Source organism: Camellia sinensis, chromosome 2 (assembly GCF_055761805.1).
Source record: "Camellia sinensis isolate YWXY chromosome 2, ASM5576180v1, whole genome shotgun sequence".
NCBI classification, from domain to species: Eukaryota; Viridiplantae; Streptophyta; class Magnoliopsida; order Ericales; family Theaceae; genus Camellia; species Camellia sinensis.
The window spans coordinates 204,517,007-204,542,914 of NC_138962.1; the positions used below are offsets into that span (position 1 = coordinate 204,517,007).

Consider the following 25,908-nt stretch of genomic DNA (forward strand, 5'->3'; position numbering starts at 1 on the left):
TACCGCCTCTATAATTTTTCTTAGTCTTTATCTTAATAAAAAATGACCATGTGTTCTGCCTCCATCTTGATAAAAAAAAAATGAGACGTTAATTACTCAATCACCTTCTTTACTCGCACCATTCTTTTAATTTTTCTCGTTCTATCCCCGTTTTTGCCTCTATCTTAATAAGAAAACCTATCACCTTCTCTGTTTGCACTATCTCTTTAATTTTCTTCATACTGCCTCCATCTTAACAATAATCACATACAGAATATTTCATCACCTTCTCCGTCCACATCACCTCTCTAATTTTTTATATTCTATCCCTAATTTAATAAAAATTAAAATACTTTCTCCGCTCACTCCATCTCTTAATTTTTCTCATTCCACCTCATCTCGATAAAAAAATTAAGACAAGGATGGAACACCGCCAACCCAACCCCGCCCCGGCCCGGTGCCTTACAGATAACCTGCATGTGACACAAGTCAGAGAGTTTACGGAGACACTTATATGTCCCAAATATGAAAGCAATGACACCTATCGTCATCTCAACTATAAAATGCTGAATCAGAGAGAGAGAGAGAGAGAGAGAGAGAGAGAGAGAGAGTGAACAGAGATTAGAGAGAAAAACATTATAGAGCGAGAGCGAGAGCGAGCGAGAGAGAGAGAGAGAGCTTTAGCTGCTATGAATCCAAGCAAAACAGAGGACGATCTATTCAATCACCTGGACCCTCCGATCATGAACCATCGACTCGAATCACAGCCGTCAATTCTCGACCAAGAACCCTACCCTCTCCCTCCGATGTCCGATATCGTTCTCTTCGGAGTCGACGACTCCGATTCCGACTCACTGAGTCACACTTCCTCCGACGCCGACAACCCCTCCTCCGCCTCCGCAAACCACCACCACAATCATCTCAGCTCCGCCGTCACTCCCCCTACTAACGGCGTCGTTTCACAGCCCACCACCACCACCAACCCTAGGGTTCAACAACAACAACCCTACATTAACCCTAGCCCTCACGTATCGACTCAATTCTACACATTCAACACCGAATCTCATGCTCTGATGATCCAATGCATACTCGAGAGCCGCGCCGCGACTGCCGATGAGATCCGAGCTGCGACGCCGATGCCGGTGCTGTCGAGCTGGAGAGCTGTGTGGAAGGATCGGAATGAAGACACGGCGTATTTAACCGCGTGGAAACGAATCCAAGACAAGCTCATCGTCCATGTCGACGAGCCTCACGGTAATCAATTCTTGTGTTTCAAGAACAATTCGAATCAATTCGTTTCGCATGTTAATCAGTGGCAAGACATAGTGATGAGATTTCATGTTGATAGTGACTTGAAACACTTAGGGCTTAAAGAAACTGTAGAGAGAATTAAGCAATCGTGGACTGTAGGTGCTAAATTTTATGGAATTCCTGAATCATTTATTAAGGTTTGTATTTCCGCTTGCCCCGTGTGCTCCTCCGATTTGTCGGGGTCAATGCAACGGAATAAAAGGCGGCGGTTTGAGTACACAGAGTCGTTTGATGTGCCAGCAAATGAAGTGCCACATAGGTTACGACAATTGGCAGCAAAACATAAGGTTGTGTTGTGTATAAGGCAGAAATATATTAGGTACAAACCATTTATGGCGGAGGTTAAGGATTACGCGTGTCACCGTGCTGGAGTGCCAGCGTCATCGAAGAAATCGAAGGTTTTGAAGAGGGAGCCGTATGCGTCCAAGCGGTGTGGTTGTGGGTTTCGAATAAGGGCAATTGTGCCAATTGCTAATTATAATGAGAAGGATAAGACATTTGTGTATCAAGAAGAGGGGATGGCGGTGTTTAAGTTGTATGCGGTGCATTCGGGTCATGAACCCGGGCCGTTAGATGGCAACGCGAGGATTATGCATCGAGTTGTGGGACATAAAGGGGAATATTTGATGGATCAAGAAACAGTGTATGGGATGAGTGAGGAAATGGAAAATGAGGGTTTTGGGTTCATGGGGAAGGACAAAGGGGATCTACAACATTCGGTTCTACAACAAGTGCAGGAATTGAGAAATGTATTGGGGTCGCTCGAAGGGAGAATTGCAAACATGCCAATTGAGCAATTGGGTTCAATCTCACAAGATTTGTTTGACGCTGTGAATAAACTTAGAACCACAGGAGATTATTGTTCAAAGCCAGTTGGATTACTTTCTGATAAGTCACATTCGGATGATCTGTTGGTGGGAGAGAGCGATTTGGCAGATTGGGGTGATCCTCACCATGAAGGGATATATGGGGATAATAAGGATGGGGAATTGATCGAAGAAGATGAAGACAGCTTTGGGCGAACCCTCGGGGATGTTGTATCTTGGGATCAGATGAGAACAGAGTGTAGGAGTGAGAAGGGTTTGCTGGATGATACTTGTAAACCTGAAAATTGGCTGAAATTGAGCGATTTTGATGAGAAGAACATTCTTGACTGTAAGAGCATTCTTTACTGTGAGGATTCCAAACTAATCAAGCCCTTGAGGAATGACGAGCATATAGTATCAGATGTGGGTCTTGTTGGTGGTATGCAGGTTGACAGCTTCTACCCGGATAATCCGAAATGGTGTGATTCCCCTTGTGCGTTGGACTCCAGTACAGATTGTGGTGATAGTGGATTCAGGCATGGGGGGATTATGTAGAGCTTTTTAGAGTTGGGTCAACCCACTCTAACGAAATAATCTTGAGTTTGTTAGGTGCCATTCATTCCATTTTCACAGTTGGAAGTGGGTTGTATATTTATGTATACAGAAGATTGGGGCCTCTTTTACATGTCCTTGCTGTATGTGGTTCTGTAAAGTTGTAGCTGTTTGGCTTCTATGCATATACTTTATTTTATATCATGTTGTTATGGCCTTGAACTTTTGAAGCTTCTTTGCATTCTGTTTTTAATGTTCATCGAAGTTCTCGTATTTATTGTATATTTAACTATGGTTATCTATCAACGCATTTTGAGAAGCATGAAACTTAATTTTATTGTTGATATGCTTTCCTTGTATATATGCATCTTGCTTTGTTTTGGAAAGCTTATTATTGAGGTTATTACTGCATGGAAAAAGGTGTAAATCCCTCACAGATTGTCATTTTGGAGGTCATGTAAATCATCTTGGCTGCAAATCAGGATGTTTGGAAGATATGTGGGACTTGAGTTGCCAAATCAGACTGGTCTTTACATTATTTTATCTGTCTATTGATCTATGCATATATAGAAAACACTATTCCCTCTCTTCTCTCCATATTGGTATATTGCTGAATGTTCTGTGAGGTGGTTTTAAATGAAATGTTTCTAATGTTGGGGATTGCTGTGTACAGTTACAATTTATCTGTGCCTGAGAATGATTCTATATGGGTACCTACTGAAAAAAAAGGAAGATTATATATGGGTATCTATCTGACTAAAGATAATGGGAAGAAAGGAGACGGGGCTGGGTTGTTGCGGAATCTCTTATTTATCACTTCTTGATTCAAAATCAAAGATTTAGGTGTTCATTGATTTTCTTATATAAAAATAAAACATCTTGATGCTAATAGGTCCATGACTTTTTTTTTTTCTTTTCGTTCTACCGTTCTTTTGTTGTGTTCCAACAAATTCTGTTGTGGGGAAGTTGTGCTGGTCAGTCTTAGCTTCTTGATGGGTGGTAGATACATTTGGTGGGTCGTTTGGAAGTGTCTTGTTTAATTTTGCCGTTGGCCACCAAAGAAATGATATTATATAGCTTGGTGTTAGCTCATTTCTGACAAAATCATGGACATTTTGATGCAAAAAATGATCCACAAACAGAGTTTTTATATAGGAAACCTCTCCAGAATGATGTGGAAGTGGGCATTTTTTAATGAAATTATCACAAAAAGCCACATCATTTTGTATGAGAACTTTGTAGTACAAAAAATCAGTTTGTATAGCATTACCCTTGAGATATTGATTGATCCATAGCCTATTTATATGTAATTTATGTTATACTTGTCGTGTCCCATCACATTCTGTTGTAGGATTAAGTCATGCCAAACAGTTTGTCTCTTGCTGCGTCATATCCTGTAGCAGCAGTGGGTGTGCTGGAAGTGTTGTGTAATTTTGCAATTAATCCAGTTCAGAACTGCTCTCATCTTACTGGTGTGCTAACTCACCTCTAGCCTGGGTTAAACTTGTACCTGTTACACAGTAAACCAAACATACCTCCGTAGAAAGTTTCAACAGTTCCATCGGAGGCCTTTTTAATTTCAAAAATTTGATTTGCAACAAGTTCTCTCTGTATCACTGCTGCTAAATCGTGAGCATGGGTTTCAATATACTCTTAGTTGGTAAAATGAGGAAATGTAAATGTGAATGGGATGTTTTGGTATGTAGATTTTCATAATGCAATGAAAATTCCTTCAATTTTGTGAATTCAGTCTGATAAAGTATTTTTTTGTTTTTGTTTTTGTTTTTGTTTTTGTTTTTGTTTTTGTTTTTGTTTTTGTTTTTGTGTTAAAAAGGATAGTTTTCAAATAAAAAATCTTGTTAAGACAATAGAAGGTTACTGTCAAAAGTTTCTACAATAATATATGTTAAAATCAAATGTATATTCTTAGCATTGCCTTAAGCTTTCAAATATATTTTATTGTTCTAGTATATGCATGTCCTTCACTCTTTATAAATTGTGGAGATTGCTCATGGAGAGAAAAATAGACTGCTCCTCCTCCTTGTGGAATCTATAGGTATGTGTGCATCCAAAAGTATGGAGATGCACACTGAGGACACATTTTGGATTTCTATGGTGTTTGTTCCAGTCAATTGAGTTTTAATGACACTTCAATTTTGAAAGAATATATCACCCCCTTTTTTTTTTTGGGATAAATAAAAAGAATATATAACCCTTGCTTGGTCAATGCTCGAGAGAAGACCTCTCAAGTTTGTTTTTGAACTATAACTTCTTCCATTCAGTTGATATAGAAGAAATAGCTAAATGTCTAAGGAGCTGGATGGTGTCGCCATTTTAGATTGTCATCCACTGCTATTTGTAAGTTTCTTTGTCTTTATCACTGAAATGGCAATTGTCATGAAAGTTCGTTATGGACTTTGCGTTTGATTTTGAGTTATGCTGAAACAAGAACTCAATTGCCTCTTGTTTATGCCTTCTTTTACTGCACTTCATACTGTTTGCAGATGGTGCTGGAATTTGAAACATGTTGATAAAATTTTACAAAAACAGTAAAACACTGTTAACTGTTTATTTTTGCAGTTAAAAGAAGAAAAAAAAATCATCTGCACGTTATAGCTATCAATACTCAGATTATTCTTTTTGCTGCGGAGGTGTCAGTGGACGCTTTTCAACCATTAACAGTATCTGCAGAGGTGACATTCTTATATCTTAGATTGGATGCAGAATAGCCAAAGTTTTATGACTATTATTTGTATCATAGGAAGGAGACAAACTCTTGCAAGAGTATATCTGTCCAGAGTTAGTCCTACAATCTATATTGAGCTGCATTGTGCACTATGACTCACAGTGCAATCATAGTTGAGCAATGTGCAATTCTTATGTCAACAATATAGTTGTTTTATTAGGAAACAATTTATGCGTGTTTTGAAAATATCTTTCCCTTTCTTTTGTAAATGCAGGTAAAATCAAATTTGGTGAAATAATTGAGTTGGTTTGAAATCCATTGTTTAGTGTTATAAAATGGCTGGGTTTCAAGCATTGACACCTAGTCAAAATTGGGAGGTATCTGCTGTGGGAAGCTCATGAGAAGCTCTGTAACTAACAAGTAGTTATAATAATTTTTATTGCTAAATTTTTGCTTGATGTACGACTAGAGTGTTCATTGGAAAATTTACAATGATATGAGAGGGAGATAATAATGACTTTGAGGAAGTGGTTGACCGGGTTTCTGATAGGTCCATGGGACAACCATTGTGGGTGACTGCTGTGACAATCAACTTGGCAATTCGTGTGATTGGGGTTGGACCTCCCACTGTCTATGTGTGCACCAGGATATGAACCAATGAGATCACAATAGGCTTGACCTGAACCCAACTTGATTTTGGAAATATTTTTACCTCTTATCTGCCCCTAACTTGTTAAAATGTGTGCATGTATATTTACCTACATTTGTAAGTTTGTATTCTTTACCAGTTTACCTGCTCATCTCTGCCTATGTATGTAAATTTGCATAAGTTTATTGGTATGTCTGTCAGAAGACTCAGAACCTTGTCTTTGGATGGTCAAGACAAGGCAGGTTAAGTGACTAATATAGGTAGGCCTATGAAGAAAGTATTATCAACTATCTAGCAAGACATCCACACTAATTTTATTGACGCATGCAATATATCAACTATTTTATAGGAGGCACAGAGTTAAGGTGAGTTGCCCCCACTGACGTAGTCTGCATGCGAGTATAGTTGTCTTTCTAGTAATAGTTTTAGTTGCAGTTATGCTCCCGCCCTTACCTTAAGTGTAAGTGGTGACGACATGGTTTTCCCTTTAGTTGACGGTATGGGTATTGGAAGTGTTAATTTGGTGATTGTATTGCTAGAAGCCAATCAACTCTGTCTAGGTATTAAAAAGGCACTAAGCCCTTGACAAACATTCAAAATCCAAATTGCCTTAAATAAAAGATGGGTTTAAAATCATTTTCTTTGAACTTGTTTCAATCTCAATTCTATAACTTCATCAGCCGTGTGTAATTTACTTGCCTCTTTTCATATTTATGAATGGTTTTTTGTGAAAGGGTTTCGTATGATTCTTCTATTAGAATAGGAAATTATATTCATATATATTTATTCTGATTTGTTTTCCATTCCTTGATTGATGTAATGGGCTGGCCTGTAATTCATGCCTTATGGCACTCCTGTAATTATGTTTTATTCTTAATATAAAAGGGGATGAGGTCTTATTCATTTTCTATCTCTTTCTCTTCTCTAAATTTTTTGTATCAGAGCCACCCATACCCTAGCAACCTTAAACATTTGCCTCTTTCCTCCCTATCACCCGACACCTTTTTTTCAACCCTACCACACACACCGATAGCCTCTCTCCTTCCTCCTTTCACCCAGACAGCTTCTCTCCTTTCTCCCTTCACCCCGACAACATTCCTAGCCACACCCAGGCTTTCGACAAACCTTACCCAGGTTCCCTTTCCCCTCGGCAGGCTTCCCCAGCTACTGCTGAGGGTTCTCCAATTGCCGACTAGCCTCCTTGCTGGTCTGGCTTAGTGCGGCAGTCCCTATAGGGGAACCTGGGCCCTTCTTTTCTCTTTAGGAGGCCTTCTGTGATGTATTAAATTTAAAATAAAAAAAATAAAAAAATGTATATGAGTTCTTAAATTTCATATGATTTTTTAGTGGTCATTGTGCTTACTCTTCTTCCACCATCTGCGGAGTTTGTGATTGGTACTAGTTTTGTAGAGGGTTAGGTAGTAGAGTATCCATGGCAGATTCCACCAGTGAGTCCACTACTTCTCAGACACCTAAGAGTGAGAGTTCCATTATACCTACTATTATGATTGATAACCCTAACCCTAGTCTTAAAATCACCACTTCTCTATTCAATAGTTAGAACTATCTAGTGTGGTCGCAGAGGTTGACTATTTTTTTGAAGAGTAGAGGGAAAATAAGATATGTTGATGGAATGACACAAGCCCCTAGAACTACGGACCCTAGTTATGATCAGTGGGAGATCACCAACTCCCTAATCATGGGTTGGTTGATACATTCTGTGGTCCCGAATATTGGAGAGGGCTATCTAACTATGGACACTGCATAGGATATTTGGGAGGTAGTGGCTACTACTTACTCTCGGAAGGGGAATTTTTCCCAGGTTTTTAAGTTACGCCAGTCTATTGAGCGGTCAGTACAGAGTGAGATGATTGTCCTCTAATATTTTACCTTCTTTAGCAATGGATGGAAGAGACTTGACCATCTTTAAGATTATAAGCCTGTCTGTCCTATGGATTCTGTTGGTTATTAGAAGTTTGTGGAGCAGGAGCGGGTCTTCAAGTTTTTGGAAGGCCTGAATGTGGAGAATGATTCGGTTCGAAGTAGAGTACTTGGTATGGACGTACTTCCTTCTCTCTAGGAAGCCTTCTTTTATGTGCAGAATGAGGAGAGTCGCCGCTCTACGATACTTCCTTCTACCACCACTGATCGTTTTGCCTTAGTTTCTGCACCTTCCCGAGATGGCGAGCGTGTGTCTTGTGGTTCTCGTCCTTCATCGGAGAAGGATAATCTTTTTTGTGACTATTGCCGTAGACCTTGACACACACGAGACTTGCTGGAAACTACATGGGACTCCTTCTGGTGGTTGAGGAGACTGTCCTAATACTGGAGGGGTAAGTCGAGCCAGTCTCGAGGCCGAGGGGCCAATGATCAGGCCCATCTTTTTGACACAGTTGAGCCACCATTTTCAGTTCCTGTTGTCGCACCGGCTACTGACGTTTCTGGATTATTTGCTTTAGAGTTTGAGATTGCTCTTTGCCACTTGCTAGACCATCGAGCCTCTGCTACTGTTTCAGGTGTATCCTCTTTTTCCTTTGCCAATTCAGGTAACTTGGCTTCCTCTACAAGTGTATTGCTATCTCATACGACTGTGTCTTGGATTATTGATTTTGGTGCATCCGACCATATGTCTGGTTCATCTAACTTGTTCTTAGAATATACATCCTCTCCAGGTTAGGAAAAAGTGGGTATTACTGATGGCACTATTTCATTTGTGTCCGGGAAAGGTTTAATCCATGCCACCTCTTCCTTTCCTCTGTCATCTGTACTTCATGTTCCCAATTTTAGTGTTAATCTGTTATCCTTGAGTCGTATTATTCGTGATTTGAATTGTGGCGTGACATTTCTTCTTGATCACTATCTTTTTCAGGACCTTATCATGAGGAAGAGGATTGGTAGTGATAGATGTTGGGACATAAATTTCAACTAAATTTATGACACGTATAGAGCTTATGATAGGAAGGTTGTAGATAATCACTTCCTAAAAAAAGATCAACATGATCCGTTGAAGTACATAAATAAAACGACGTTGTATCGCAACGACGTTGTATCTCAACGACGTTATTCAAGATGCTCAAGTGACACGTGGAGCCTACAAAAGATGACACCTGTAGAGCCTACAGCAAGGACACCACACAGGATGAAACCCCAAAGATCAATCTGGTTAATCAGATATACGATTAATCAGATAGCGCTATTATTCAAAATTCAAATGGCGTTATCATTCAATTTGAAATTCAAATTGAAGATGAAACATTCCTATCACCTGATGGCCCTCCATAAATATGAGGACCATCACACAAGACAGGGGATGAGGAAATCATAAGTGAAAAGATCAGAGAGAGAGAGAGAAAGAAATTGAGAGCTAAACAAATCGTTACAAGAAAGAAGAAGAGAAGCCTAGAGAACTCAAGAGCCTACGCTAATGGCGATGAATAGGTTAAGGGTTCCAAACCCAAACTGTATTTTGTATTCGAGGGTTCAACACCTATAACAATCTCAATAAAATATTTCTTTTTTTTTTTTTTAAATTGTCTTTTGTTGTTTATTTTGTTCTTCATTAATCGGAGGTTTCATTTGTATAAAATGTGTAATTAACGATCTGAAATACAGATCGGAAATAAGAACCTGCTATTCAAATAATCAACACTGTTTAGTCAAAAAACTAAACAATGGACATTTGTAACATAAAATTTTGAAATGTGTTGAAACACTTCATGTTTTAAAATTTGTGTCTACAATAGAGAGGAACATGATCTTTACATGTTGGATCAAACAGACAAGCTGGCTCATACATCCCTTCAGTTACCATCCACTAAGGAAGACCTTTGGTTGTGACACCGTCGCTTAGGACATTCCTTTTTTTGGCTACTTAAGCATCTTTTTTCTTATGTTTTTGAGAAAAATAATGTGTTTAATTTTCAGTGTGAGTCATGTCAACTTGGAAAATAACACAGAGCTACATTTGCTCTTATTTTGAATAAAAGTTTAGTTCTATTTTCTTTGATTCATTATGATGTATGGGGTTCCTCACGTTTTGTGTCTTTAAAGGGTCAAAGATGGTTTGCCACTTTCATAGATGATTGTTCTAGGGCCACTTGGGTGTATCTTATGAAAGATAAGAGCGAGGTGTATTCTGTTTTTCAAAATTTTCATAGAATGGTTTGCACCCAATTTGGGGCGGTTGTGAAAATCCTGTGTTTTGACAATGGGGGGAATACATTGATTCTGGTCTTGCTAGTTATTTTGCTACTCATGGTATTATTCTCTAGACTTCATGTTCTAATATCCCTTAACAAAATGGTGTTGACGAAGGTAAAAATCGCTATCTTCTTGATGTGGTTTGTTGTCTGTCTTTTGAAATGCGTGTCCCTCATTCATATTAGGGGGAAGCTATTCTCACTGCAGCTTATTTGATTAATCGCCTTCCCACCGAAGTCCTTCACAAACAAACCCCTTTTCAGGTTTTGTTCAGGTCCACATCCTTTGGGTTCTCCATTTCACTTAAGACCTTTGGATGTGTTTGTTTTGTCCATAATCATTTTCCTACTCCTGGCAAATTAGATCCCAGATCTCTTAAGTGTGTTTTTTTTGGGTTACTTTGCAACCCAAAAGGGTTATAAGTGTTATCATCCTCCCACTTGCAAATGGTTTGTCTCTATGGATGTCGCATTCTTTGAGTCTCAGTCTTACTTTCTAACCTCTCCAGTGTCACAGTCATCCTTTTAGGGGGACCCTTGGTGTGAAGAAATTCTTGTTTCACTACCGCCAGTGGTTGAACCGATAAAGGATGTTGAACTAATGGTTGTTGTGAAAAAGGAAGCAGGCAAAGTTTATGTCAGGGACAAGGATAGATAGAAAGTCTCCTGAATGCAAGAGATTACTTTCCCTTCTCTACTACCAACTTCTTCTTCGGATGCGTGTCCAGAGTCACCCCCCTCTCTTGTGAGGCTAGGTAATTTTGATCCTAATGCTCCTATTCCTGAGTTTTTAGATCTTGATGTTCCCATTGCTAATAGGAAGGGGGTGAGGTCATGTACTCAGCATCTTATTACTAATCAGGTCTCTTATTCTAATCTGTCTTCCTCATATAAAGCCTTTCTGTCTAAGATTTCTTTTGTGAGTCTGCCAAACAATTTTCAGGATGCTCTTTCTATTCCTAAATGGAAACATGCCATGATAGAGGAGATGAGAGCTCTCAGCAAGAATGACATTTGGGAGTTAGTGGAGTTACCTAGAGGAAAAATACAGCTGGTTGTAAGTGGGTGCACACCGTAAAACACAAAGCAGACGATTCTATAGAACGGTACAAAGCAAGGCTGGTTGCTAAGGATTTCACTCAGACTTATGGGGTAGATTACCAGGAGACGTTTGCACTAGTTGTTAAGATGAATTCTGTGAGAATACTACTTTCTCTTACAGCAAATTTGGATTGGCTACTTCATTAGTTTGATATGAAGAATGCCTTCCTTTATGGAGACTTAGAAGAAGAGGTTTACATGGATATTCCCCTGGTTTTGAGGATGCTAAGTCCAAAAATAAAGTGCGCAGGCTCCAGAAGTCACTTTATGTGCTAAAGTAGTCTCCTAGGACTTGGTTTGAAATCCTAGGACTTGGTTTGAAAGGTTTGCTCAAGCTATGCTGAGATATGGGTTCAAGCAAAGTCAAGCTGATCACACCTTATTTGTGAAACACTCCTCACATAGTAAGAGCTCAGCTCTTATTATTTATGTTAATGATATTGTTCTGGCAGGGGATGATGTTGAGGAGATCCCTCGGTTGAAGGAATACTTAGCCAAGGAGTTTGGAATCAAAGACTTGGGGTAATTTGAAGTATTTCTTGGGCATTGAAGTGGCTCGGTCCAAAGATGACATTTTCATATGCTAGAGGAAATATGTATTTGACTTACTAAAGGAAACTAGGATGCTTGGAGGTAGATCATGTGATACACCTCTAGAACCGGGCCAGAAATTAAGTGAGGATCAAGGGAGAGAACCAATAGACAAGGGAAGATATCAGAGGCTAATGGGTAAGCTCATATACTTATCCTACGCGCGTCCAGACATTGCCATTGCAGTAAGCATGGTTAGCCAGTTTATGCATGCTCCTAAAACTTCCCATGTAGGGGCAGTTATAAGAATCTTGAGGTACTTGAAGTTTTCTCCTGGTAAGGGTCTCTATTTCTCAAAACATGGACATCTCAATGTATAGGCATTTACTGATGCGAATTGGGCTGGATCAGTCACTAACAAACGATCAACTTCTGGATATTGCACATTTGTGGGAGGCAACCTAGTCACATGGCGAGTAAGAAATAGAATGTGGTTGCTAGGTCTAGTGCTGAGGCAAAATTTAGGACTATGGCTCAGGGTGTATGTAAGTTGCTATGGATTAGACTATTGTTGGGAGACTTGGGGATCCATCAGACCGATTCCATGAGATTGTACTGTGACAACAAGGCGGCGATCAACATAGCTCATAATCTAATTCAACATGGCAGCAACAAGCATGTGGAGATTGATAAGTACTTCATCAAGGAAAAGCTCACTAGTGGCATCATATGTACTCCATTTGTGAAGATTGGAGACCAACTAGCAAATGTTCTCACCAAAGAAATAGGGAGCAAACCATTTCATGATATTCCCAACAAACTGAGCATAAGAGATGTCTTCGCATCAGCTTGAGGGGAAGTGTTAGAATAGAAAATTATATTCATATATATTATTCTGATATGTTTTCTATTCCTTGATTGATGTAATGGGCTGGCCCGTAATTCATGCCTTATGGCACTCCTGTAATTATGCTTTATTCTTAATATAAAAAGGATGAGGTCTTACTCATTCCCTATCTCTTTCTCTTCTCTAAATCTTTCATCTTCTTTCAACAAGTTTACACAACATGAACCAATGTGTGAATTTACAGTTTTATACTTTTAGATGCATTCTTATTTGTACATATCTTTTGTTCCACATGGTGAAGGCTATCAAAAAGGTGTGCTTTACTGCTATATCCACTGGAATGTTTCTATAATACCTGATTTAGAAGTTTACTTATATCAGGTAAGTTTTTATTGTTTTGGCACATGAGTTAAAACTCGTAGGCTGTACTGCTTATAACCTTCAATTTTTTATTTTTTTATTTTATACTCTTCAAAGCACTTGGTATCCACTTTTGGAAGTTACTTCAACAACTTAGGTACTTAAAAGTTCTCTAACTAATAGAATTTGAAGAAAAATATTCTGTTAGTACATGATCCATTTCTTGATTTCAAGCCATGAAGACACTACCGGGAGTAAAGTCTAAAATAAAATGGGGCAATTTGTTTCTACAGTGATAGCTTCTGTGAACAGAGCTATCTTGCTGAAAATCGCTGAGGGTCAGAACGTGAGTGGTTTCGGGAGGGGGAAAGGGCTACCTACCAGTTGTATGCAATCAACTAAGATTGAGAGCCTTTAAGGACACCAAGTCCTGAATTTTGGTGATTTGTTATCACTGCCAAGAGTTGCAAAAAGTTGATATAATGCATGTCATCAATTTTAAGATATTGTGATGAATTATTCAATAGTCTACATGTCAAGTAGCTCTTTATGTTAGAATTCAAGTGAAGGCATTTAGTAGCTAGTTTGCATTTTCAAATATATTTCAATCTTACAAAAAAATGACTGGTAGAGGCTTGAGACTCCAGAGACTTTATACTATGGTTTGACCAGCTCAAATTGGGTAGAGGCCATGGCTGATTGGAGAACTAATTATTATGTGCATGTTCTGTTGGTTTCCTGTTTGTGGTATTTTTGATATAGTGATGGGCTTAATGCATTGGATTTTATTTTCAACATCTGGATAAGATTAAAGGATTGCATTTTAAACAAGGATTTCCCTTGAGTAAGTTCATCGATTTCCAAATTTTCTGCTTTGGTTTCTTGTAAGTTCGAAGCTGGTTTTTCTTGCAGCCATTGTTTTTTTCCTTTGTTGTTTGGATGGGGACTTTTTTTTAGAACAAGGATTGCCACATTCACATTGTTTTCCTTTTATCCAAAAGTTCTCCCCTGTCAGCAAGTATGTCAATGTTCTTCCTTGTATTCAGTTGTTTGTACTAAGAATCACATTGTTGAGTTCACAGACACTGCACAATTTGTGGTGGCACCATGCTTTTGCAGCTTTGGAAATATTCTCACTGCCAAAAGATACTGCAACTGGAAGCACAATGAGGATAGCTGAGCAGGTTTGCTAATCTTGTAATGACATTCTGTTGGTTTGTTTAATCCTGGTTTTCATGAGACTACCTAATCTGTGCTAAACTCCTGAACAAGTTTTTTGTACACTGTTCCTTACTCTTTTCCTAGAGTACACTTTCCAAGTTCCCAAATCAAAATCTTTTCCGACAAGTCGATTTTAAGACAACCTCTATCATTCAAGAAGAATAAGAAGTGGAAAAAGAAATGGTGAATATTTTGGTTAGTTAATCTCTGCAAAACTTGGTTTAGTCAGTATACTTTAATACTGCCTTGCAAAGAATAATATTGATAACTATGGTGGTAGTCATATGTTTGCATATATGTTGTCCATTGCGTACATAAATTTGCTTGTCTTTGTGTATGGGTGTTTGTTTTCATCAGCGTGTATGCAGGGTGAAAGATGAAAGTGTTTTCTCAACAATATCTCTCAGCAAGGAGTTAACAACTGCATTTCCCCCCCTTTTCCTTTCTTCATCAAGACGGTTTAATCTTTACCAACATTCTCCTTATGTTTGTTTATTTATTTTTTACCCTCATTTTAATGCTATTATTTATTTTTATTTGTGGTCATGGCTAGACGGATGGCTTTGGTGTTTTGTGTTCCTGCTGAATTATGCAAAAGATGTGTTACCATTAGAACCTATTCACATTTGAGTTAAAAATCTATGTAGTAGAGGAAATTTTTATTTATTTACATTTGTCATGCATAAATTGGAATAATGAGCAATTCCACATTGTTGGTTGTTATTTTGATATTTGTAAAGGTCTTTAATGATAGTTTGTCTCCTTGAATCATATATAGGGAAAGTAACAAAAGAATATGGACTTTAGGTAACTCGTAACTCCATTTTTTTTCTCCATAGCGTCATATAAGTCCAGGGAAGGGTCAAGTGAGTCAAGCTAAGCTTGAGCAGAGTTGACTGGGCCAAGCCTCAGTTCCTCGGAGGAACCAAGTGTGGGTGGTTGAGGGTGAGTTAGCTAGTAAAAGGAACCTTATGGGAAGTACGACAGGCATGAAATTGCCATTGGGCCACTGAAAATGGGCTCTGTAAAAGTGGAGCCACAACAGCATAGAGGCGGCCCAGAGTAGAGAACCAGTCACCAGGTAGGAGGTGACTCACAGTGGAGTCGAAAGTGGAGGCGGCTCTTTGTTTTTAGGGTACAAAGATGGTACAATAGTGTATGAAGTGATGTAGAAACCCAAATCTGCTGTTTTCACCATCCTTTCTTCTTCTTATCTTCCCTTACCCTTTAATGGCAGTCTATTAAGGCCCTTAATAGGGGGCCCACGAAATATTCTGACACAGAACAAAATGCAGATAATGCTCCAGTGTCATTTCTCTTTCATAATTATTCCTTCCCCAAGGCAGGTTGGCATAGAAAGAAGAAAATATACACTTCGAAAATTGAAAGACTTTGTTTGATAAATTGAGTGGTAATTGGGTGATAGGAAAGTACTAATCCTGGGCTTAATGATAAGCTTGTTTGTGCGTGTAGTTCTTGATTATGATTTTGTTTTGATATTCAAACATCATTTCCACCTTTATATACGTGCCATTTGTTCTAGCCAGATTATCAATTGTTCACAGTCAGACCTTTATGTGCATCTTGATCCATATATCCAAATGGGTTTGGGATTACAAAAAATTTGAAGTTGGTGAAATTATAGCATTCGGGTTCAGTTTGAGGCTTATCTGAGTTAGATTGGAAACTGCTACTGGTTTATAGTCATTAACATTTGGTTTTTGGTTGCTATAATCAACTTAATAAAGCTTTCCTGATTTCTGTTAAATTTTGCAATTTAGAATTTGATAAGTAACTACTTGACTCTCCATTGAAACCACTTAGCTTGAAAGTAGATTTTGTCATTATCTGGAATCCGATGTCTACTTGTACTTGTTTCAGTTTTCCGCTCTTTTTCTCATTTTAATCAAATGAGCAACTGTGATCATCATATTTGTTTGTGCATTTTTCTTTTTCTATGCATTTGTGTATAGTTTGTTCCTTTTATTAGTTCAGTGTCAAAATCTTTGTCTTGTGCAGTCAAACAAATAGCCAATGAGATTTCGAAAAACATGTCTTCTTTCTCATGAGACTATGGAGAGCTCAAGAGTTTTTTCCGGCAGCCATTAGTAAATTTTCAATTCAAACTAACACCAGTAGGCTAATAACGGGCACTTCTAAGAAGGTAAATTGAGATGCAATGATCAAAGAAAAAAATGTAGATTTATGGATATTAATCCATTTTCCTTTAGATTTTAGAAATTTATGTCGCATTTTTTAATGTTTCAATGAAAGATTCATTTATGACATAATAAATATAAGGTTTATATATATTCTGCGCTTGTCTTACACTAACTTATAAAAAGGTAGTGTGACAATGTTGTATCAGCGTTGTGGTGCAGTTGGTGTCCGTGCTTCTTAGGCAGTAAGTTTTCTGGATGTGTATTACTTGATGTTGGTTTGAGTGGGTTTCAAAGCAGCAATATCTATTGTGAAGGAAGAGCGAGCTCAAATTGTGGAAGAATTCGGAAAAGGTTCTTGGAGTCAATCGCAATGATAAAGATTTACGCCCCAGACAGCTGCAGAGCAGTTTAAAACAGGTATTTATTTGAATTCTAGATAGACTAACATTTAGAGGATGAAAAGAAGTTTGGAATTGTATTACACTGTTTCTGCCATTTGGTGGACATGATTCCCCTTCCTCCTTTTGTCGCCAAACAATGGATTTCTTATTTTTCTCTCATTTTAAATTGATTTATATGGGAGTGAGTATGACAATTGTATTCCTGTAGCATTATATAATCAATCTTTGGAGTGATAATGGATTGGCTTTTCTATCTTGTGGCATGAATTGAGTTTGAGGACCAAAGTGTGTGTGCAAGAATTGAAGAAAAGTTGTTTTTTTTTCCTTCATTCAATTTTTTTTTTTTTTTAACCTTGTTCTGGGGGGTGAAAGACTTGAATTTTATCTGAACCACAGCTTTAGCTGTTGCCTTGCCACCTACTTACTGACTTCATAGTATTCAAGCAAGATGGTTGGTTGTCAAATGGCTCAAAATAGGCTTGTTATTGAAGCACTGGCTATGCTATGTGTGATGCCCATTTTTTGCACAGCAACTTGGGTTGGCTACACATATCTGTTTCCTCATGTTGGTCGGCTACACGAATCTGTTTCCTCATCTTAATTCAGTTCTGTTTCTGCACGAAGTCTAGTTAATCTCATCGTAAGAACAGAAAAGTTTTGAGCTACCAAATTATGTTAATACTTGGTTCAATCTGCATATGGTTCAATCTTTTGCTTTTTTGAGAGCGTCATACTGTCGAAAATGTTAAAATAGTTACAATGCTATTTCTAAATGCTAGTGATTATTTTTTTTTAAAATACATTTATATATCATTTTCCTTTCTAAATTGTGCACGTGATCTCAGTTTGAAGATGATAGAAAATTTTGTGGAGATTGGGCCAATCAGGAACTTTGCCAGTGGGCTTACTAGAGTTTCCAGTGTACAGCTTGGATGAACCATGATAGTCAGACTGAACCAACACTAGCTGGGCTCATGTGGATCCACTATAAGAGGCCCATTACAGATCAGTACATAAACCAATCAACTAAATTTCTATGACTATTAACAGTTCTCATAATCAAACTCAAATTTACAATCAATCAATCAGCAGGGTTGCAAACTAATCAAATTATTCATGTATAGTTGAAGTTTGATTTGTTTAAAGCTCCTTTGAGCTCATCTCATTTGTTGAAGTAAAATATTTGCACTTGTTTAGTAATCGAGTCGAACTCGAGTAAATTCATACTCGACTCAAATAGGTTCATTACACAAGGATATATATATATATATATATATATGTATGTATTTTTAATAATATATCAAATATATTTTCATCAATTTAGTTTATTTATTTGTTTGTTTATGTTGTATTTGTCCAGATTTACATATTTGATTGATGGCACTTATTAACAATATGAATGTTTTTTTTTATATTTTGCTCATAATTATTTTTTCCCCCTTCTTTTAAATTGCATGTAAATATAGGTATTATTTTCTTTTGAAGCTCAAGCTCAAGCTCAATTCGTTTATGTAATTGATTTGATTTGAGTTCAAGTTTCTCGGCTAGTAGAGTTCAAACACCCTAAAGCACCCTAAAACAAGACATTATCAACCAATATTGTACATATCAAGCAACTGAAGCAGTCCAAACGAAGTCAACAGATAAACTAATCTAGGGTAGAAAATGAGTCACGTCGAATTGATTAGTAGATTGTTTAAGTTTGACTTGAAAATTTAATTGAATTTCAAAATATGTTAAAACTTGACTTGTTTACATAACGAGCTAATCTCAGACGAACTCTTAATGAGTTTTTTACGAACTAAAGACAAATCAAGTTGGAGTAGTTTGATTCATTTAGCCTGTGTTTGGCAAGTGGGTTTGCAGGCTTTTTTGGCTATTTTAGCCACAAAAAACAAAATAAGCTATTTTAGCCATAACAAACAAAACATCACATCCAACCCATAATCATTACATTCTTCTCTCACAAAAAAAAACTCAAAAAAGCCAAAAAGTCAAAAAGCCATTCCCAAACCAAGCTTTTAAGCCCAGACTAAAATAGCCAAAAAAGTCAAAAAGTCAAAAAGCCAACCCACTTCCCAAACGGAGGCTTACAATTTTAAAATTATGAATTTCTGTTACCAAAAGCATATAAAGCAACAAAACACTAGTGGTAAGTTTTATAGGAAACAAAATGTAAGATGAGGCACATTTGATGCAAGTTTAATATCAGTACAACAAGACGGACTAATGGTGCTAGAAAATGTCAAAAGACATACAAAAGTTCCGTTTGGCCGACAGTAAAATTTTCAATGCGGACTCGGAGGTCGAGATTTTACTCCGGGCAAGTATGTAGACACAAATTCTTGAGCTAATGCTTGAAGATCATCATCATCATCACCACTGTCAATTTCTTGATCCATAGGATTGCAAAAACTTACCAATTCCATTGATGTTGAAGGATCAAAATGTGTTGTTGATGCATTGGAAGTAGATGCCAAATCTGAGGAGGATTGAGCATTTGTTGTTGAAGGACTTTGAGGTTGAGGGGGTGGTAGGGAGAGAAACTGCAATGTAGAGCGTTGAGCTTGAACTAATGCTAACTCCGCTTGCAAATTAACTACCTATAGACAATACAGTTCTCGGTCACTTGTCCGGATTACTATATAGAAAAATATTTTTTTTGAGAAAATGAAGTTAAGTGAAGGAAGGAAAAAGAAAATACAAATAATTTATTTTTCCAATAATCATAAAAGCTTATGTATAAATAAATTTTGAATTTTTCTCATAATGCAAAAACTATGTACTTTTTAAATATATAAGTATTATTGTTAATTACTAGGGATAGGCAAGACTAGGCTTGGGTTTTTCTTCCTCCCTTTTAGCATACAAAAAAAGACAAAGATTGATTTGATGTGCAAAAATATCATTTTAAAATTTTAACAATTTAAATTATATAATCAAATACCCACTATTTTTATTATTTTGAACAAATTACCTCATAACCAATTTGACGGATGGTTGGTTATACGGTTAATTAAAGGACCCATTGTTAACTCATACTCAAAAGTAAAACCTCACTGAATAATATTACGGATCATGAAAAAAATATCATAAAAATAATTATGAAAGTTTCTTCATTATTAATATCACATATTAATTAAATGATAAAAAAAATTCCTGTACTAACTATTTTTCTTAAGACGTTGGGATTCTCTCCCATTCTCGAGTGCTGTCTCACGATTCGTTTGGGAAGAAGATTTATGGTTAAAATAGTTACAAAAGATAAAATAAGTTATTTTAATCACAACAAACAAAATATCACATCCAATTCATAATCATTATTATTCTCTCAAAAAAAAGTTAAAACCAAAAAATTATTCCCAAACCAAACATTTTAACCCAGGCTAAAATAACAAAAAAAAAAAACCAAAAAGTCAAAAAACCAACCCACTTTCCAAACCAACCCAACCAAACCAACCAGTGAAACTCACTATGGTAAGATTGTGATAATTTATACTGTTTATTCATTTTATAAGACTCTGTATATTATTTATATATATAAAAAAAAAACTAATTGAATAATTATAACTTATTTAATTTATAACATTTATCATCAAAATAATAAATAATTTATTTTTAAAAATAGATTTATTGTTTATTTTTTTAAAAATAAAGATTAAAAATTAAATATATTACAATTATCAAATCAATTAATTTTTTTATAAATAATATATAAAAAAAATCTTACAAATTAAGCGATTTAAATTATTAAAATGTGATGCATGGTGATGATGAGCACCACAAATCCGCACAATATCTAGATCCAGAACGGAAGAGAATCTGTTGCTTTTTTCGAATACATATCATTTCTGATGTTGCAAGTTTTTTTTTTTTTTTTTTTTTAAATTTAATTTTAACGGCACGGGTTAGCATGAAAATTAAACAGAGCAAGAAAGAGAAGAGAAAACTAAAAATGACCTGTTGTTGGAGAGAGAAGAGTTGAGAAACACAGCCATAGACAGGGTCTCGAACCCTAGCAAGGGCCTCATAACAGAGTGAAACGACGGCTTCTGGACGCTTGTGGGACGGCGTTTTGAGGAGCAACTTGGAAGCATTACTAGCTCCGAACACCTTGTGTACCGCTGCAAAGTGTGCTGTGCCAGCTTGGTCTGACTCAAAGTAGGGTTCAAATATGCATCCTTTTTCACACTTTCTCCTCATAAACTTGCAAGCTCCACAAGCCCCTCCTCCTCCTCCTCCTCCATTATTATGGCCCCTTCTCATCTCTCTCTCTCTCTCTCTCTCTCTCTCTCCACACACACACACACACTCTCTCTCTCTCTAGTGGGATTATCTCTTCTTGAGAGTTTGTTTGATGAGAGGAGAAAAACAGAGAGACAGAGAGAGAAATGGGGGTAGTTAAAAACGAAAAGAAAAAATAAAAATAAAAAGAGAGAAATAGCCTTAAAAAGATAAAATAGATTTTTTTTTAAGTTAAAAATTATCACATTTAAATTATAATTATTTTATTTTTCTCATAATAGTAAAAAAAAAGTCAAAAAATCTATCATAAATGAGATTTTTTAGTTCAGATTAAAATAGTTAAAAAATTAAAAAATTAAAAACTCAACCAACATCCTAAACAAAGCTTAGAAAGGGTGATCATTTCACGTGGTATTCGATAGTATTGTAATTAGTGAAGAATATGAATAGATAAAATATTGTGTTAAGTGATTAAAAAATATAAGAGAACTTGATAAATGATAATTAATTAAAGAATACCAATACATGATGTTTTGAAATATTCTATAATTTTCCATTTAGGGGGTTGGTTTGATTGCTTGTTTTTGTTAACGTGGGTTTTGTGATAATAGAGCAATGGTAGAAATCTTAAAAAAGTTAAAATTTTATATAATACTCTGACTAGAGTAGAATATTTAGTAGTTTATTTAAAATTTCTAAGTCTGCTTTTGAAAATAATTAATTTGGCCTATTTTTAATTTTTTGGGGATAATAGTCTTATTAAATTAGTTTTGTTTGAGAAATTTTTTAAATTTTTTTTTAGTTTCAATGTGATAGTTATAAGAGAAAAAATAAAATAAAATAATTATAATTTAAATATTATATTTTATCCTTTTGTATTTATTTAGATATTATAACTCTTCCCAAACAAAGTTAGCTGTCATTTGTAAAAGAAGTTAAATGGTAAGTCTGATCTATCAATTGCCCAATACACTTAAAAAAGACAAAATATAAGCCAGATTAATAGAATAATTTTCCCACTTGTATGAGCATTATTATTTATTGGATAAATTACAAATATATTTTTTAAAATTTTCTCAAAATACATATTGTTCTTTGTGGTTTTAAAAATTATATCTCACTCCTTGAAGTTTTAATCGCATAATAAATGATTTATTTTATTAATAAATCATCAGTCAATTAATAATTTTCAATAATATTAAAAATATATTTCAATTAACAATTAAGATAATTTTATTATTGTACATAGAGTTGTTAATTTTTTTATTATTTTTGTTAAATAAAAAATTTTGATAAATGAGTATTTGTAATTTTTAAAATTACAAAGAACTATTCATATTTCAAGATTGGTAAAAAAAAAATAATTTTGGAAAGTAAGATTGTTTAAAATAATCTAAATAAATGTACTTTTTAATTTTTTATAAAAAAAACATATAAAAAAATAAAAATGTAATGTAATTTATACAAATATACTTATCTAAACAAGTACTAATGATAGCAAATTTATTAGATAAGAAAACAAAATTAATTTTGGAAAGCAGTTTATGATAGCAAACTTTAAAGGCACGGCAAGTTGGGGGATTTGCTTGCGTGAAGCAAAGATACATTACATGCTGGGGTGATAGATAGTGCATAGGGATAGCCATTTAAATTCGATTCACGGGCTGGCTTATATCCGCTCAAATGAAGTGGATAAGGGTTGGTTTAGGGTGTCTAAAAGAAGTGTATTTTTTTGTTTTTTTTATGAAAAGATGTGTAGAAAAATAGAGAGGTGATGTGATGAAAAAAAGATAAAAAGATGGATTATATAATTCATGCCAAACCAACCCTTATTTAGGTTTGGTTTAGGATGTTTTAAAAAAGTGTATTTTTTGATTTATTGACTTATATAGATTGGGTTTGGATTGAGTTTGATGTGATGTCTTAGAGAGGTGATGTGATTTAAATAAAATGATGTGACTTAAATAGGATAGTGACTTTTTAACTTTTTGTATTATTTAAGTCATACCAAACTTGGCCTTAATGTGAGATGAATTATATTTTGGTCACTTACAATTGCAACCGGAGTGGGGCGGGATAGGTATAGCTTCCCCTGATTTAAATCTGACTCAATATAATTAATAATATAAAAAAATAATATTAAAAATCTATCATTTTGTTTAAATATAAATAAATAATAATTCTAAAAGTTTCGATGGGTATATATATGAAAACAAAAATATTATTTAATGTGATAAGAATTTAAATGATTCTTAATTTTTTTGATTATTTAAAATAAAGGATATTCACGGGTATCGATTATCTAAGAAGGGGGGATAAAGTTGGAAAATTTCACCTGTAACAACATAGGGCAGGAGAGGGAGTCGAGTTGAGTAATGTTAGGGATCATAAAAAAAAATGTCATGAAGATGATTATGAAAGATTCTCCACCTTTGGATCAGAGCCGGTCTTGAGTTCGACGGGGCCTAAGGCGAATTTTAAAAATGGGGGCCCTTTTATGTTAAAAAAAATTCATGAATAAAACAATAAGTTACAATTTTTTTTATTTGTTTGTAACTATAAAAAAATTTCCTTGCACATATAATTATTAAAATTATAAATAAAACAATTTAATAAAACAAAATTAGAACAAAAAAATTAGGAAAAAATTATTCAATTAAAATTGATAAAGACCTAGGTAAAAAAATTTGAGCAAAATTATTTATTCCGCTAAAATCTAATAGATAAAGAAGGTAAAAATAAAAAATAAAAAAATAGGGCCCATATGTTGTCTGTATTATTTTTCTTGAGCCCAAACACTTTTTTTTTAATATATATTTTCATTTTAATAAATATGGACCAAATTACACTTATAAATAAATATGGAGTAAATCATACATGGACCTAAAAAAATATTTTGGGGCCCTTTAAATTGATCCTAAAACCCAAGAAAAAAAATATTGAGCCTATAATATTTTGTCAAATTTAGGGGCCCTATTTTTGGGCCAAATTTAGGGGGCCCTATGTTATATATGTTTATATGTTTTACCAAATTTAGGGCCCTATTGTTTTTTATTTATTTATTTATATATTTTCATTTTAATAAATATGGGCCAAACACATTTATAAATAAATATGGACTAAATTATACATGGGCCCAATAAAACATTTGGGGCCCTTTAAATTGATCTTAAAACCAAAAAAAAAAAAAAGATTGAACCTATAATAATTTTTTAAATTTTGGGGCCCTATTTTTAGGCCAAAATATGGGGCCTAAGGCACAAGCCTTACCTGCCTTAGGGCAGGGCCGGCCCTGCTTTGGATACACATATAATAAAACACTACACACAAATTAAAGGATGAAAAATTTTCATAATACATTTCAGGGCATTTTTTTCATGATTCCTAATATTATTTAGTGGTGTCTTGAAAAGTTAATAAAAAATTGAATTTTTAACTTTTTTTTAATCTATTTTATCTTTTAATAAATAAAAAATATAAAAAATAATATAACCTAAAATAAATAAAAAACCAAAAACTGAATTTTTACCACCTCGACAAAAACTGAATTTTTATCGGCGGGAGCAGCAGGAGTGGGGAATGACCAGCCCGTCTCACACTCGCCCCGTGTCCATCCTAAATAGTGCAAGTTAGCAACTTCTTCTTCCAAACACAGCCATCGTGGGCCTATTTATAGCCCACGTGCGAATATCACGTGAGACAAACATTCAATCTTTATCTTCTTCTCTCTCTTGTCACTTCCATTTCACCTCCATCAGTCACTCACATTCAAACAACACATTCACGTAGAGAGAAAAATTATTTGGTGCTCCTGAGATGCTACGTGGTAGAACTCTTTACTAATCATACTGGATTGTTTTGAAAAGATAATTGAAAATTGACCTTTTATTATTTTTTTGTTTTTTTTTTTAAAATATAAAAAAATAATCAGTGTGTTTAGTTTGAGTTTTCTGGGTTAACTTTTTTAAAAATTAAATTTTTTGGTTTTTGTATTTTTTTTGTTTTTAGTGAATATTTTTAAAATTTTAAACATTTTTTTTTACTTTTTTAGATGTACCTTACTTAGATGTATTTAAAAAGTAAAAAAATGTGAAAAAATATTTTAAAAAATTAAGAAATACATAAAAATATAAAAAATGTACTGAATTCTTGTATTTTTTTGTATTTATGGTATTTAGTGAATTTTTAGAAGATTTTTTTTACAATTTTTTTACTTTTTAGGTGTATTTATATTAGGTGTGTCTAAAAGTAAAAAATTACATAAAATATTAAAAAAATTCAGTAAAAATAAAAAATACTGAAAATAAGAAAGTAAAATTTTTTGAAAACTGTTTTTAGAAAAATGAAACCAAACATAGTGAATGTGATTTAAAATGGATTAAAAATTAAAAAATGAATCCTCTTTCTAAGATAGCCAAATATATTATGGCTTGAGAAGTTAACTATTTTAGAAGGCTATTTTAGTTTTTGACTATTTTAATAGGTTAAAATATTTATGTTTGGGAAGAGAGTTGACTTTTTTTATAGTTGGATGCGATGCTTGTGAGAAAAAACGTGAAATGATTATGGATTTGATGTGACATTTTATCTTATTAACTGTTTTAGCATATTTTATTTTTTTGTGAATTTTAACCCCGAAAAAAACCAAACCTTGGCTTCCCAAACGCCCCCTATTTCTTCTCTTATTTTTTAAGGGTTGTTTGGAATATTCTAAACAAGTGTATTTTTTGAATTTTTATAAAAGGATGTGTAAAAAAATAGATAGAAAATATTAATTGATGTGACTTAAAAAAATAAAAAGATTAAAAATATAGACTTATTTCGGATTGTTTGAGATGTTCTAAATAAGTACACTTTT

General features: G+C 34.9%; 2 protein-coding genes and 2 long non-coding RNA genes across 4 annotated transcripts; 3 read left to right on the top strand and 1 right to left on the bottom strand.

Moving 5' to 3' along the window:
- Nucleotides 1-419: 419 nt before the first annotated feature.
- On the top strand, nt 420-2,870 carry LOC114307928 (uncharacterized). Its single transcript, XM_028253383.2, has one exon. It carries the CDS (start codon nt 669-671, stop codon nt 2,649-2,651), a length of 1,983 nt encoding a protein of 660 aa, XP_028109184.1. The 5' UTR covers nt 420-668; the 3' UTR covers nt 2,652-2,870.
- A 2,357-nt stretch (nt 2,871-5,227) lies between these two features.
- On the top strand, nt 5,228-7,294 carry LOC145820559 (uncharacterized). The gene is made up of 2 exons (XR_014362365.1): nt 5,228-5,341; nt 5,609-7,294. It is a non-coding gene; the product is annotated as an uncharacterized LOC145820559 (long non-coding RNA).
- A 9,148-nt stretch (nt 7,295-16,442) lies between these two features.
- LOC145820558 (uncharacterized) lies at nt 16,443-18,133 on the top strand. Its single transcript, XR_014362364.1, has 2 exons — nt 16,443-16,821; nt 17,651-18,133. It is a non-coding gene; the product is annotated as an uncharacterized LOC145820558 (long non-coding RNA).
- An 803-nt stretch (nt 18,134-18,936) lies between these two features.
- LOC114307900 (LOB domain-containing protein 19) lies at nt 18,937-21,090 on the bottom strand. The gene is made up of 2 exons (XM_082916624.1): nt 20,766-21,090; nt 18,937-19,408 (listed from the first exon to the last, which is right to left on the bottom strand). Exons 1-2 carry the CDS (start codon nt 21,069-21,071, stop codon nt 19,094-19,096), a joined length of 621 nt encoding a protein of 206 aa, XP_082772750.1. The 5' UTR covers nt 21,072-21,090; the 3' UTR covers nt 18,937-19,093.
- Between the last annotated feature and the right edge of the window lie 4,818 nt (nt 21,091-25,908).